At 35.8% G+C, this 12580-nt stretch overlaps 2 protein-coding genes across 2 annotated transcripts; one reads left to right on the top strand and one right to left on the bottom strand.

Annotated features, from left to right (window-relative positions):
* Window positions 1-2078: 2078 nt before the first annotated feature.
* LOC131061402 (uncharacterized) lies at window positions 2079-2608 on the bottom strand. Its single transcript, XM_057995045.2, has 2 exons — window positions 2604-2608; window positions 2079-2469 (listed from the first exon to the last, which is right to left on the bottom strand). Exons 1-2 carry the CDS (start codon window positions 2606-2608, stop codon window positions 2079-2081), a joined length of 396 nt encoding a protein of 131 aa, XP_057851028.2.
* A 7587-nt stretch (window positions 2609-10195) lies between these two features.
* On the top strand, window positions 10196-12358 carry LOC131061242 (UDP-glycosyltransferase 86A2). The gene is made up of 2 exons (XM_057994789.2): window positions 10196-10931; window positions 11063-12358. The coding sequence occupies exons 1-2, from the start codon at window positions 10433-10435 to the stop codon at window positions 12025-12027; spliced, it is 1464 nt and encodes a 487-aa protein (XP_057850772.2). The 5' UTR covers window positions 10196-10432; the 3' UTR covers window positions 12028-12358.
* The last annotated feature ends 222 nt before the right edge of the window (window positions 12359-12580 follow it).

Consider the following 12580-nt stretch of genomic DNA (forward strand, 5'->3'; position numbering starts at 1 on the left):
AAAACTACTAGTCCAACTCCTAAAAAGAAAATAAAAACCAATATAAATAAATAAGTACTAAATATAAGAAATAAAGTACTAAAAAGATAGACCGAAATATAAAAATAATTAAAAAGTAAAAGTTAAAATATAAATAGAACAATAAATACATAGAAAAATAAATAAGAAAACAAACATGTAATAAATAAATTAAAAAAAATAAAATTAAAAAAAACTAAAAAAAGACTAAAAATGAGTCAAGACTACCTAAACACCAATAATTAATGACCCAATATTGAATCAAACACACATGACATGGTCTTAAATAAGCTTATTACACCAAAGACACAAAACTAAAACTAAAATGATGAAATTTCCTCATGGAGGCATGGAATCAACTAGGTGCTCTTGCACCATACTCTCAGATAAAAATGAACTCAAGTCCACTTGAGTGAAGGCCTTAATTCTCTTCCCGTTCTTCCAATTATTTTGTACCATTGCTTGATGTCTTCTTGGCTTTGCCTTTGTGTCTACAACTTGTTGACTCTAGCTTGTCTTTTCAACTCCTCCTCTTCTTTCATCCTTGTAAGGTAGTCTTTCTTTGGCATCCTTCTTTGAACTTGATCTCTTTCAAGAGACTTGCGCTCAATGATTTGAATCTCCAAGTGTCTAACAAACCTACACAGACATAGTCCAATGCAAGATTAGAAATAAAATATTGAGACCTTGAGGTCTCCTCCTTGTCTCCTTGTACCGTACACACCACTTGAACCTTGTCTTCAAGGGTCTCCTTTGATGAACAACATCTTCCAACTCTTCCATCACCAACAAAGATTCTTCAATGTCTAGTGCTTCTATCCTCTCTTGTTTTCTTCTTTTTTGAATGATTTGTTTGATAGGCCACTTTACTTTCCTCCTTATTGGTAAATCCCAACCATTTGCTTTCTCATGCAATTGTTGCATCTCAATATCCATTCTTTCTTGCATTCTTAGGATTGTTAGACTAGAAATGTAGAAATCATTTTGGAACAAAACTCTTGTCTAGCTCTTTCATATTTATCACTAACATTGGTTTCATTGTTGGGACCTTAGTTAGGATATGTTGGGGTTTTATCGAGATTTTTTTTCAAATTATAACTATATTTTATATTAAGAAGAGAACAAGAAATAGAACACAATTGATAAAATTTCTATCTTCTTGATGCCTACCCTATGGGAGAGGTCAAGCACCAAGGGGATGGGGAATGGAAAGGGAGGAAAGTGTTGAACACATAGTAGGATTGAGAGGGGAGGTGAATAGTTCATATCTCTAACACAACTTTATTTTTGATCTATTAAGCTTCAAACTGTTAGAGTATTCGGGTATTTACTTGATTAATTAAACATTATTTGTTTAATTATTTAAGTTCCCTTTATCTCTTTTACACTTAAGCTAACTTTAAGTGCATATAATTAATTATTTTAATTAATTATTATGTGCAAACCTAGGTTTTCCCTTTTACGGTTTCTTGACCTATTAAAGGTTGAGTTCTTTCTTTTCATTGTATGAAGAAGGATTATTATTGACAATACATTTTTGGAGATTATTTTTCTTGTGTATTCTTTCCTTCTGTGATTTGCTTCATTGCTTCTCCTTGTAACAGGTTTTTCAACTTGCAGAGATTATTTGGGCTCCTGTGGTGTTGTATTTTCTCAACTCCTATATGGTATCAGAGCTCAGATCTGCAGCTACCTATTCCTATTTTTGAGATTTTTGGCTTTGGAAGTAGATCTGGGGTTTCAGGAATTTTTTATGTACCTAGGGTTTGACCTTTTTTCTGAGCACTTTGAGCCTAAACAGACCTCACCATCGTGCTCAGAAGACCCAAAAACCCCTATGGTCATATAAAATTCGACATATTTTGGTTCCTGAGCCTCTACGTGAATTTTTTTCTCAGATCCAGGCCGTACAGCCCTGGCACACAAATCAAGAAATTTTTTTGGATTTTTTTTTTTTGCCTTTTTATGGCATGCAGGCCGAAATTTGCTTTTAAAAAAAATTCTTTCAAAAAAAGCGAAAAAAAAAGGGTTAAAATTTTTTTTTTTGGGAAAAAGTTTTTTTAGGTTTTGTGGGTACCACAGGGTACTGGACTGACAGGCCTGTTAGACCTATCAGTCCGGCCTCTGCGGCCCCCGCCGGCAGCCCCTCCGGCCCCCATCGGCCTTGCGTTCTCCAGCAACCCCACGCTGTCGACCTCCGGCGACCCCGCCGCTGCCTGCGGCCCCCAACTCCCCGGCCACCGCCCGGCCTCTCGCCGCCTGACCAACCCACTACCACCTGTAGCTCCCTGCAGCCCCCGGCCTCCACTCCCTATAGCCCCCAGCTCCCCGGTCGCCGCTCGGCCCGGCCTCCCTGCCGCTCGACCTCCTCCGCTGCCCGACCCTCTTTGTCGCCTGGCCACCTGGCTCTGCTCCGCCCAGGCCGCCACCGGAGCGCCGCTTCTTGGCCTCCTACGCCCAAACAAGCCACCAGACTCCCTTTTTTGGCTTTTTCAGGGGGGGTTGGTTTTTTGGCCCTATCTTGGGCATACAGAGTCATTTTTTCAAAAACGGATAGGCGTCGGAAAGCTGGTTCCGAGGCCGACCTCATAGTGTTGGTAACTTTTTCCAATTTTGCTATTTGACTATGTTTTTGTCCAGTCAAAGTGAGGTCTATTTTTTGCACTCCAAGAGCCATAGAATGAGCATCCGACCTCCATTTTTCAAAAACTTTATATTTTCGGAAAGTGTGTGTTGTGTACTTTCCAGCCATCTAAGTTTTATTTCCAGATTCTTCTCCATGCATATTTTATTCATTTTTTTTCTTTTCAGCACTCTGGTGGATATTGTGGTTGTTTCAGGTCCTGGGATCTCTTCTCTAAGTAGGATGTCTTTATTTTGGTTCACATTTCTATTTCCAGTCTTCTTATCATTGTAGCTTGTATTTATGCAAACACACTGAGATAAAGTGCCATCAAGCATTGTTTACTTGGAATCTTGCATATCTTGTGTCTTGTTGTACATGCACTATTGATCAAATGCCATGCGGGGGTTGATGTTTGCCTGTTGTTTTCCATCTTCCTTTGTCTAGTGAGTGTTCATTCCATGACATTCACCTCATGATGTGTGTCAAGTGAGTGTTCCTTCCACGACACCATGTACTTTTCTCAACACCTTTGATGTTCCTGGTTCTTTGTCATACAGTTTTTCTTGGCTGTTCTTTTCAGTGTTCCTATCCCTCTCCCTTGTCAACATTATGGGGAGGTTTATCCTGTTGGTTCTACTGCTTCCATGGTTCAATTGATCAGCTCTTCAGGCTTTGGTTTCTCATGCCATCTGTATCTTCGAGTTCAGTTGTTTGCCTTGTTTTCCTTCTGATTCGAGTAGTGTCATTTGAGGGCACTCATACAGATTACAGTCTTCTCTACCTGGTCATGATCTATTTCAGTGGAGGTTCTTCATATCAGTAGTTATTCTTCGACAAAGTTTGCAGGTTCTTCATGCTTCAGTGGTATTCTTTTCCATCTCTTTTTGGATTAGATTTTTGTTCCCACGTGGTTTTCTCTATTTCTCCAGTTCATAGAGATTTCATTGTATATGGGTACCTGATCAAGCCTTGTTGTCGAGACCCATCTTTATTGCTTTCAGTAGTTGTTCTAGGTTTTAGCTTCTCCCTAAGTCTAGCTTAAGGGGGGGTGTTAGAGTATTCGGGTATTTACTTGATTAATTAAACATTATTTGTTTAATTATTTAAGTTCCCTTTATCTCTTTTACACTTAAGCTAACTTTAGGTGCATACAATTAATTATTTTAATTAATTATTATGTGCAAACCTAGGTTTTCCCTTTTAGGGTTTCTTGACCTATTAAAGGTTGAGTTCTTTCTTTTCATTGTATGAAGAAGGATTATTATTGACAATACATTTTTGGAGATTATTTTTCCTGTGTATTCTTTCCTTCTATGATTTGCTTCATTGCTTCTCCTTGTAACAGGTTTTTCAGCTTGCAGAGATTATTTGGGCTCCTGTGGTGTTGTATTTTCTCAACTCCTATACAAACCACTACTAACATTTTACTTTGACGAAATCATGAAAACATAAAACAAAATCAACTCATAAACACCAAATTTACGTGAAAAACTCAAAAAGGAAAAAACCATAGTGAGAATCACGCTCACAATATAGATATAAATGATTACAAACACTCTCATTGTTAGAGAACAATAACAACTAATCTCGTCATCTAAGCAACTAGTTGACCTATAAACCTAATAGTACACTATTCACAAAACATTAACATTATATCCAAGTCTACACACCATACTCTTCACATTCTAGAACAAAAAATTCTCCACTAGAGCATTGAATACTCTTTCCTGTGTATAGAAATTTCTGCTACATTTATCTTTTGAAAAATCGTCAAATAAGTACAACATCTTCATTAGACAATATGACAACATCTGAACCCTCAATACCACTGAACATCTACTACAACTTTATATAAATTACTGTTACATCAATGAAAACACAATCTCAACTAAGATACCAATCAAACTCAACAACAACACCAAGCACGATATATCAATATCATACATCTTTGATCATCTTCCACAAAAAAATTCAACTGAGGCACCAATCAAATTGAACAACAACACCAAGCAACACATATTGACATCATACATTTCTAATCATCTTCCACAACAAACTTCAACTAAGGAAAAACTACTCCATTGAGAATTGACATAAGGCAACTTCTTTTGACTATGATATCCAATCTAGTAAATATCCAGCTGATACCATAATTTCTGGGGTTTCCCAAGAATCATTAGCAACTATAAGGAATGTGCCCAGGGGTAATGAAGGATTCTTAAAAGAAAAATGAGTCAAAATCAATATTCTATCTGTCAAGTAGAGAATGATTGGACATAAGTAAAGTGGAAAAGACCCCCAATCAAACACCCAAGCATCACATGAATTTAAGATCAATAAAGAAAATATTTTTTTATTTTGTTTTTATGTATATCCACACACAACTATTTGATTCTAATTCACAACTACTTATGGGTTGATCTTTACTTTAGAGTATGTTGAAAAGAAAAGCCTTTTCTATTGCAATACAATTTGTTTTTTTCCTTTCTTTTAACTTAATATAGCTGTAAATACCATTTTAGAAAATATTGTGGTGCTCAAGTGTCTTTAAATTAAATGAATATATATAATTATTGTGATTAATTTAAAAATCTTCTTTTTAGCATTCCTAATATTAAGTAGGAATGATGAATAGTGTGTTAGTTTAAATTTGCATTTTTAATATAAATATTCTACAAAAGATATTTTGGGTTTGACATAAAACCCTCCATTAAATTTATATAAAATCTATACCTAACTCTTAAATCCTACTTGAATTATTATCCTAATAATGGAAATCAAACTTTAACCATAATTAAAATAAAACCCTAAACATAATTGAAAATTGATCAAAATTGAATACTAACCATAAACTTAACCTTAATTCTCAATGAACATGGACTAAATTGCAACTCTAATTATAGCCCCAACTCTAAAACTAACACTAATAGTAATTCTAGCTCCAACCCTAATCACAATTCTAACTTATTTCTAACCTATATTTATTAGGATACACATAGCCAAACTCTTTAGTCTTGCTTCATTTCAACATTTATGAAAATGATATTTAAAATAAATTAATTTGAGTTACGCTAAATAAAATTTGTAATTGCAATTGCATTTGAATTAAGGTTAGCTTCCAAATATAGATGTCTCTCAGCATACTTTACATATGTTTTTCTAAAGATAAGTATGCTAGTTTAATTTATTTCAACAACATTGATAAGATCAAGTGATCTAAGAAATCAAGAGATCCAATGCTAATCTATTTTCATTTTCTTTTAATGTTGGCTCTTCTATTATATATTGTGAAGTCTCGTCTCCTCAAAAATCTCATTCGGACTATCCACTTACAAAATATTTTCATACCCAGCACAAAGATTCCCTTAATTAGGTATCACTAAATAAAGTTTCTCATGAGGTTCCCATATAAAATTAAACTCTTTGAAAGACTTTCCGATATAATCCTGAAAATTGGGATTCACTGAAATTGGTCAGAAAGCAGTGTCGGCAAACATTATGTTTAATACTTTGAACTAAGATGAATGGAATTGGTTTGAATGGAATACAAGCATATTAGACAGCACTGTGAAAAGTCCCATCACAGAATATGCACCTGTGATGCTTCAAATTCATTCATTTTTTATACCAGAAAGTTCGGTGGAGAGATATTGAGTGAGTGAATTCCCACCAAACAGTTACGGTCAAATTTATTGAAATGCAGTCTGCAGTCCCACTGCCCAAGTTTCCTCCATTATTGCTATTGCTACTCACCACAAAACTTGCAGATATTTCACAACACTTTTATTGTCACATTATTTTTCCATGTCCTCCTCAGACATCTGATGGAGGCGACTAATTATTATTAGATTTTGTCCTCCCCATAGATAAGCATTAAAAGGACGGGGCTTGACAAGGCAATCTACGGCTTACAAACGAAGCAAAACATCAAAGCACTTGGCTTTACATTTGACGCTGGCCTACGCCCATCGAGCAATTTTGTTGTAGGCCACAAGATTAAATATATAAATAAAATTCAGAATTACATTTTGTAAATATAAAAATTGTTGTATGCCTCTTTCTGATGTTCGACTTCTTGTATCACATTCTTGTGTGCACAATTTCCTCCTTGTCAATCAAAAGATGGGAAAGGAATAACATAATTTTATCAAAATGCATCTAGATTTACATATTTTAAATATCAGTTAACTGACTAAAATAATTATTATGTTGGACAATTGATATGCATTCTTTGTTTTTTTAAATAAGACACATACACACTATCAAATGACTAGGACATGTTAGTCTACACAACCTATTCTAAGGAAGGATGCAATTCAACAAAACAATTCTTATAATAATATTGTATATATAAACCTTGAACATGAATTAAATTCTAAAAGCTTTTCTTCAAAGCACGTCGGTGTACCTACTTTCTCTAGAACATGGCATCAAAACTTCAACAAATTCAAAGAAGGTTTTTATCGTCTTGAATAGAAATGAAGAATTGGATCCCCTTAGTTGATTGGGACACTGTCTACAAATTTAAAGCTAATGGTAGTTTGGGCATAAGAAAGATAAGCCTCGTGAATAAAGATTTACTTTTGAAACTCAATTGGAAATCGATTAATGAGAACATGAACTTGGCAAGAATCATGAAATGTAAATATTTGAATGGTAGAGATGACATTGCTTTTCTTCATGCTCAATAGTTGCCAAGAAGTTCCGACATTTGGAACAATCTAGTGATAGTCAAAGATATTATTTCCTAGGGGGTGAGATGGAAAGTTGGCAAAGGAGATACATTCAGATTTTGGCATGATCCCTAGATTTCAAATATCACTCTAGATTGGCATCCAATCTGTTATGTGGTTAAACTAGCATTGGAGAGAAGACTTGGTAGCTTGGTCAAGGACTATTGGAATCCTTCTATTGTTCTCCTTAAATAAAAAATCATTTTGAATTGGGTTGAACCTCATCTCTGCCCCATTTTGGAGGACCTTATGTTGTGTATTTCTAGCCAAAAATACTATAGAATCCATCATAAGGATGTTCTCATTTGGCCCAAGTCTTGTAACAAGGACCATTCTGTGAGACTGGAATAGGTTTGGCCACCTACCTTCACCTTGAGGAGTCTTTTGAATCCTAATGTTATTTCTAAAATTTGTTTCTTTTGATTGATAACTTGCCATAGAAAATTCTCATGAATGACAATATCAAGAAGTGCGGCATGCAGTTGGTAAATAGGTGTCTCCTATGTGAACAAGATGAGGAATCTATCAATCATCTGTTAATCCGATACAATTATACTTGGAATATCAAATAGAAGTTGATTGTATGTTTTTTAAAATTTTGTGGAGGTGGCCAAAAGATATTAGAAGCATGATAGAGAGTTGGTTCCCTCTTTTCTCTCACTTCCTCATTAAGGAACTATGGTAGATGGTCCTTCTTCATATAGATTGCAGGGTCTGAAAGGAGTGCAACAATAGATTCTTCAAGAATAAAAAAGAGTTTGTATAATTTTTCTGTGGAGTCTATTGACTTTACTATTAAAGAAAACATCAAATATACTACTTTGAAGAAGCCTTATAAAAACCCAATTGAGTGGGAAATTCAAATTGCCAAACTCTAGGATATAAGGGATCTCCCTTGCAATGTTACACTATTAGAACCAAAACTATTTGGTGCCCCCTACCCATGGATGGTTAAAGCTTTTAATTTTTCCATTTCTTCACACGGGAACCTAGGATAGGTGGGTGGGAAGTGGGGTCATGTGAGGCCATGATGGGAAGCTCATGTTTACATATGTAATTAACCTTGTGGTGCAAACTTTCTATTTTGTTGAGGTGGCAGTAGCCTTCCATGACATCCTTATAGCGAAAAATAAGAGGTTAATCAATATTATTATTGATGTGACTCCACGAACATGGTAAATATCCTAAACAACAAGACCAAATCTAGCTGGTACGTTTGAGACTTGATTGATGATGCCTACACTAATATAAAATATTTCCATAATCACATGATTTTACATGTGTTTAGAGAGCAAAATCAATTAGTGAATCTTCTTTGTAATTTGGCAGCTCAAATAAATATAACTTAATGGTATGGAATGAAGTGTTTGGCCTTCCGACCAATATTAACCGAAGGCTACACTTGGATAGTCATGTCATTATTAATTAAAATTTATTGTCTTTGGGTCTGTGTGCATGGACCAGATTTAAGTTGATTTATTTTGTTTCATTAAGTTTTCTTCCTAAAGTTATAGAACTTACTTCGAGGAGTCTTCGTCTCTTCATTTTCTATACTGGGAATATAGGTGAGGATTTAGTTCAAATTGAACAAAGGAGCATGAAAATGTTAAACATGATACCAAAGGTTTGGGACATTTTGGAGGCGAGCAATTTTTCCCTTATAGTCTAGCTATGCAAGGGTTTGATCAAACCCTTTTCATGGAGTGTTTTGGTTCGTGAAAAAAGGGTGTGGTTTCGGTGCATGACATCTCTTTCTAGGTCTTGGCAAAGACCATAACTATGTTAACTCGTATCCCTAATGAAGGTGTGCAATTGTCAAAGAAAATTAAGGGGGATTACAAGAAGACTATATAGAATTTCTTGAAAGAAGGGGATAAATTTAACGAGATACAAAACAACTACAATTGTGAAGATCTTCTTGATGCTTGGTCAAGGGTCGCAAAAGTTTTAATGAGGTATGTTACTCTCAAAGGCTAGGATAAGAGGTTCTAGTTGTTTTATTCCATATGCTTAATCATTTATATTACCCAATGAAGCTTAATTTTCCTTTCTATATTTTTACCTTTTTGAAATAATTTTTACCTCTTAACTTTCCTTTCTATATTGCTCAAATGAACCTTAGTTTCTTTGTTGCAATAGGCTCTCTATTGCAACAAGTAACACCGATTAAGGGTTATCAGTTATCGAGTTGTACATCATTTGGGTAGATAGAATGACTTACAAGAGGATTAATTTTAATAATAATTTATAAGTGAATAACGTAATTTTATAGAAAAGGATTTCATTGAAACATAACTTCCCACCTCACAATATGAAAGTACTATTATGATGATAGTGATAGCACATTCAATATCAAAGGCATTATGAAAAATCCCATTACAAAATATACTCTTATGCTTGAGATTTTTTTGTTAAGAAAAATAGGTGAACTAGATGTTAGTAAGTAATTTCTATAAAAAAATTACATCTAATGTATACATTAATATTTCTATTTTTCTTGAATCAAAGAATATATTTAATGCTTAAAACTCATATTAATAGAATTGATTTTTAGAAATGGAACCATAGACAGTACTATGAAAAGTCCCATCCCTACTGTCATTTTTGTTGAGGAAATTGGGTGGATTTCCAACGAAGCAGTTACTGTCAGATTTATTGATATACAGTCCCACTGACTACGTTGCCTCCATTATTGCTTATTACTTTCAAAACACTTGTTGTCACGTTATTTACCCACGTCCTTCCCTGACAACTGATGAGACGGACTAGTTACTATTGACCAGGCAATGTACAGTTTACAAAAGCAACTAAACTTCAAAGCATTTGGTTGTAGGGGACAATTCCTGCAGTGTTCTTATTGGTCTGTTGTTCTTGTATCACACATTTTATTGCTGGTTGTCCATTTAATTAGGTGTATTCACGATCTACACTAAAAACTATAGTAGAATAGTAGACTCTCCCTCCCTATTTAATACTCAACTCCTCTTTGAATATGTAAAACTGTACAACACACAAGAAACGCCTCAACAATAGTGTATAGTTGTGAGAAGTAAAGATGAGTAGTGTGCATGCAGTGGTATTTATGTATCCATTACAGGGACACATCATTCCAACTTATAAGCTGGCCACCAATCTGGCAGCCAAGGGTGTTCTTGTGACAGTGGTGTGCACCCATGGATGCCATGCCCGCATCATCAAAGCCAACAATGGCCGCGACCCTTTCGCCCACAGTTTGGATTCTAACATCCGATCGGCACTTGTATCCGACGGATTGCCTCAAGGATTCGACAGATCTCTCAATCACGATGATTTCAACAATGCTGTCTTAAATAAGATGGAGTCCCACGTAGAGGAATTGATGGAGGATCTGCAGCGAAAAGGCCCTCCAATCTCCTGCATCATCACCGACACCTTTTTCGTTTGGCCAGACCGCATAGCCAAGAAATTTGGAGTCCCATACGTTTCTTTCTGGACGGAGTCGGTCATGGTGTTCGCCATATATTATCACTTGGACCTCCTCGTCAAAAATGGCCATTACCCATTTACAGGAAACGGTAATATATATGTTAACCTTCTTTTCTATTATATATAAACAATTTGAACATGGGTTATGAAAATCTTTGAAGATTTGCACAGTTTTAAGCTCATCCCATTTGATAAAATAATGGTGGAATTTGTCTTGCAGAGAGCGAGCTGATAAACTACATTCCTGGAGCTCCAACTTTGAAATTAACAGATCTTCCTTCTTATCTGCAAGAGCGGGATCTATCAACAGTGGAGCACGGAGTTATATACCAAGCCTTTCAGTCTGTCCGCAAAGCAGATTGGATTATTTCCAACACAGTGGAGGAGCTGGAGAGCCGAACAATCCAAGAGCTTCAAGTGCAGTCGGGAATCCCTTTTGGCTCAGTGGGTCCCTTGTTTCAACACCATCATTCCAAGGGCGAGGTGGGAACAAGCATGTGGGTTGAATCGGACTGTAGGAGCTGGCTCGACAGCAAGCCCAAGAATTCTGTTCTCTATGTCTCTTTTGGAAGCTACGCCCATGTTTCCAAAGCTCAAGTACAGGAAATGGCAATGGGTTTGCTGCACAGCAAGCGGCCTTTCCTTTGGGTGCTCCGTCCTGATATAGTTTCCTCTGACGTGCAAGACATACTGCCAGAAGGGTTTATGGAAGACAGCAAAGAACAGGGTTTGGTTGTTGAGTGGGTGTCTCAGCTTGATGTTTTGTCCCATTCTTCTGTGGGTGGGTTTCTCACTCACTGCGGTTGGAATTCCATCGTGGAGAGCCTCTGGTTGGGAGTTGCCATGCTCGCATTTCCTCTGCTGACAGATCAGTATACCAACTGCAGGCTCATTGTCGATGAATGGGGAGTGGCCATGAATCTGGGTCAAGTTTCAAGAAGTTGTAATAGGATGAGATCCACGCTGGTGAGTCGCCAGGAGATTGCAGTGACCATAGCAGAATTTATGGAAATAGATGGACAAGAGGGGAAAAGGCCTAGGAGTAATGTTGGGTGTGTTAGGGAAATTATGAAGAAAGCAGTGATGAATGGAGGCTCGTCTCAAAACAATTTGGAAGGCTTCGTAGAGTATTTGAAAGGGAGAGAGCAGAGCCCCTCTCCTCCACAGCTTGAGTCTCACATATGAAGGCTATGATAGTGGTTCAGATGGGTGAAGGTTCAGAGAGGAAGATCTAATAGGTATACATTTAAAGAAGGTTAGGTTTATTATATTTATATTTAATAATAGTATTTAGAGTTATTTAAATTAGTTAATATTTAAATAAAGAATATTATATAGGTGAGGTTTAAGGCTGATGTGTTTTGATTATTGGTGAAGGATAATTTTTGTATCTTTATTTTTTATTTAGCAAAATTAAGATTGATCTGTTTCAAATATTGGATAAAAGATATTCTTTATATTTCTCCTTCTAGGTAACAACTAAATCACATAATTTTTATGTGATTTTTAATTTCTAGTCTTGAGTTCTACTTGTTTCTACAAATACACATTTTATTTTCTATCTTGTTAATTATTTTCATGGTACATTTCAAGCAAGGGAAATGAAGTGTTTTTAGTAATGTGAATATTCATTTTCTTAATTTCAACATGTAAGTAGTTTGACCAAAGAATTTTATAAAATTAATATTGTGAATTTTGACTGGCTACATACTATGAAGTGACATAAAGTTTTTATTGT

This window comes from Cryptomeria japonica, chromosome 11 (assembly GCF_030272615.1).
Source record: "Cryptomeria japonica chromosome 11, Sugi_1.0, whole genome shotgun sequence".
Taxonomy (NCBI): domain Eukaryota; kingdom Viridiplantae; phylum Streptophyta; class Pinopsida; order Cupressales; family Cupressaceae; genus Cryptomeria; species Cryptomeria japonica.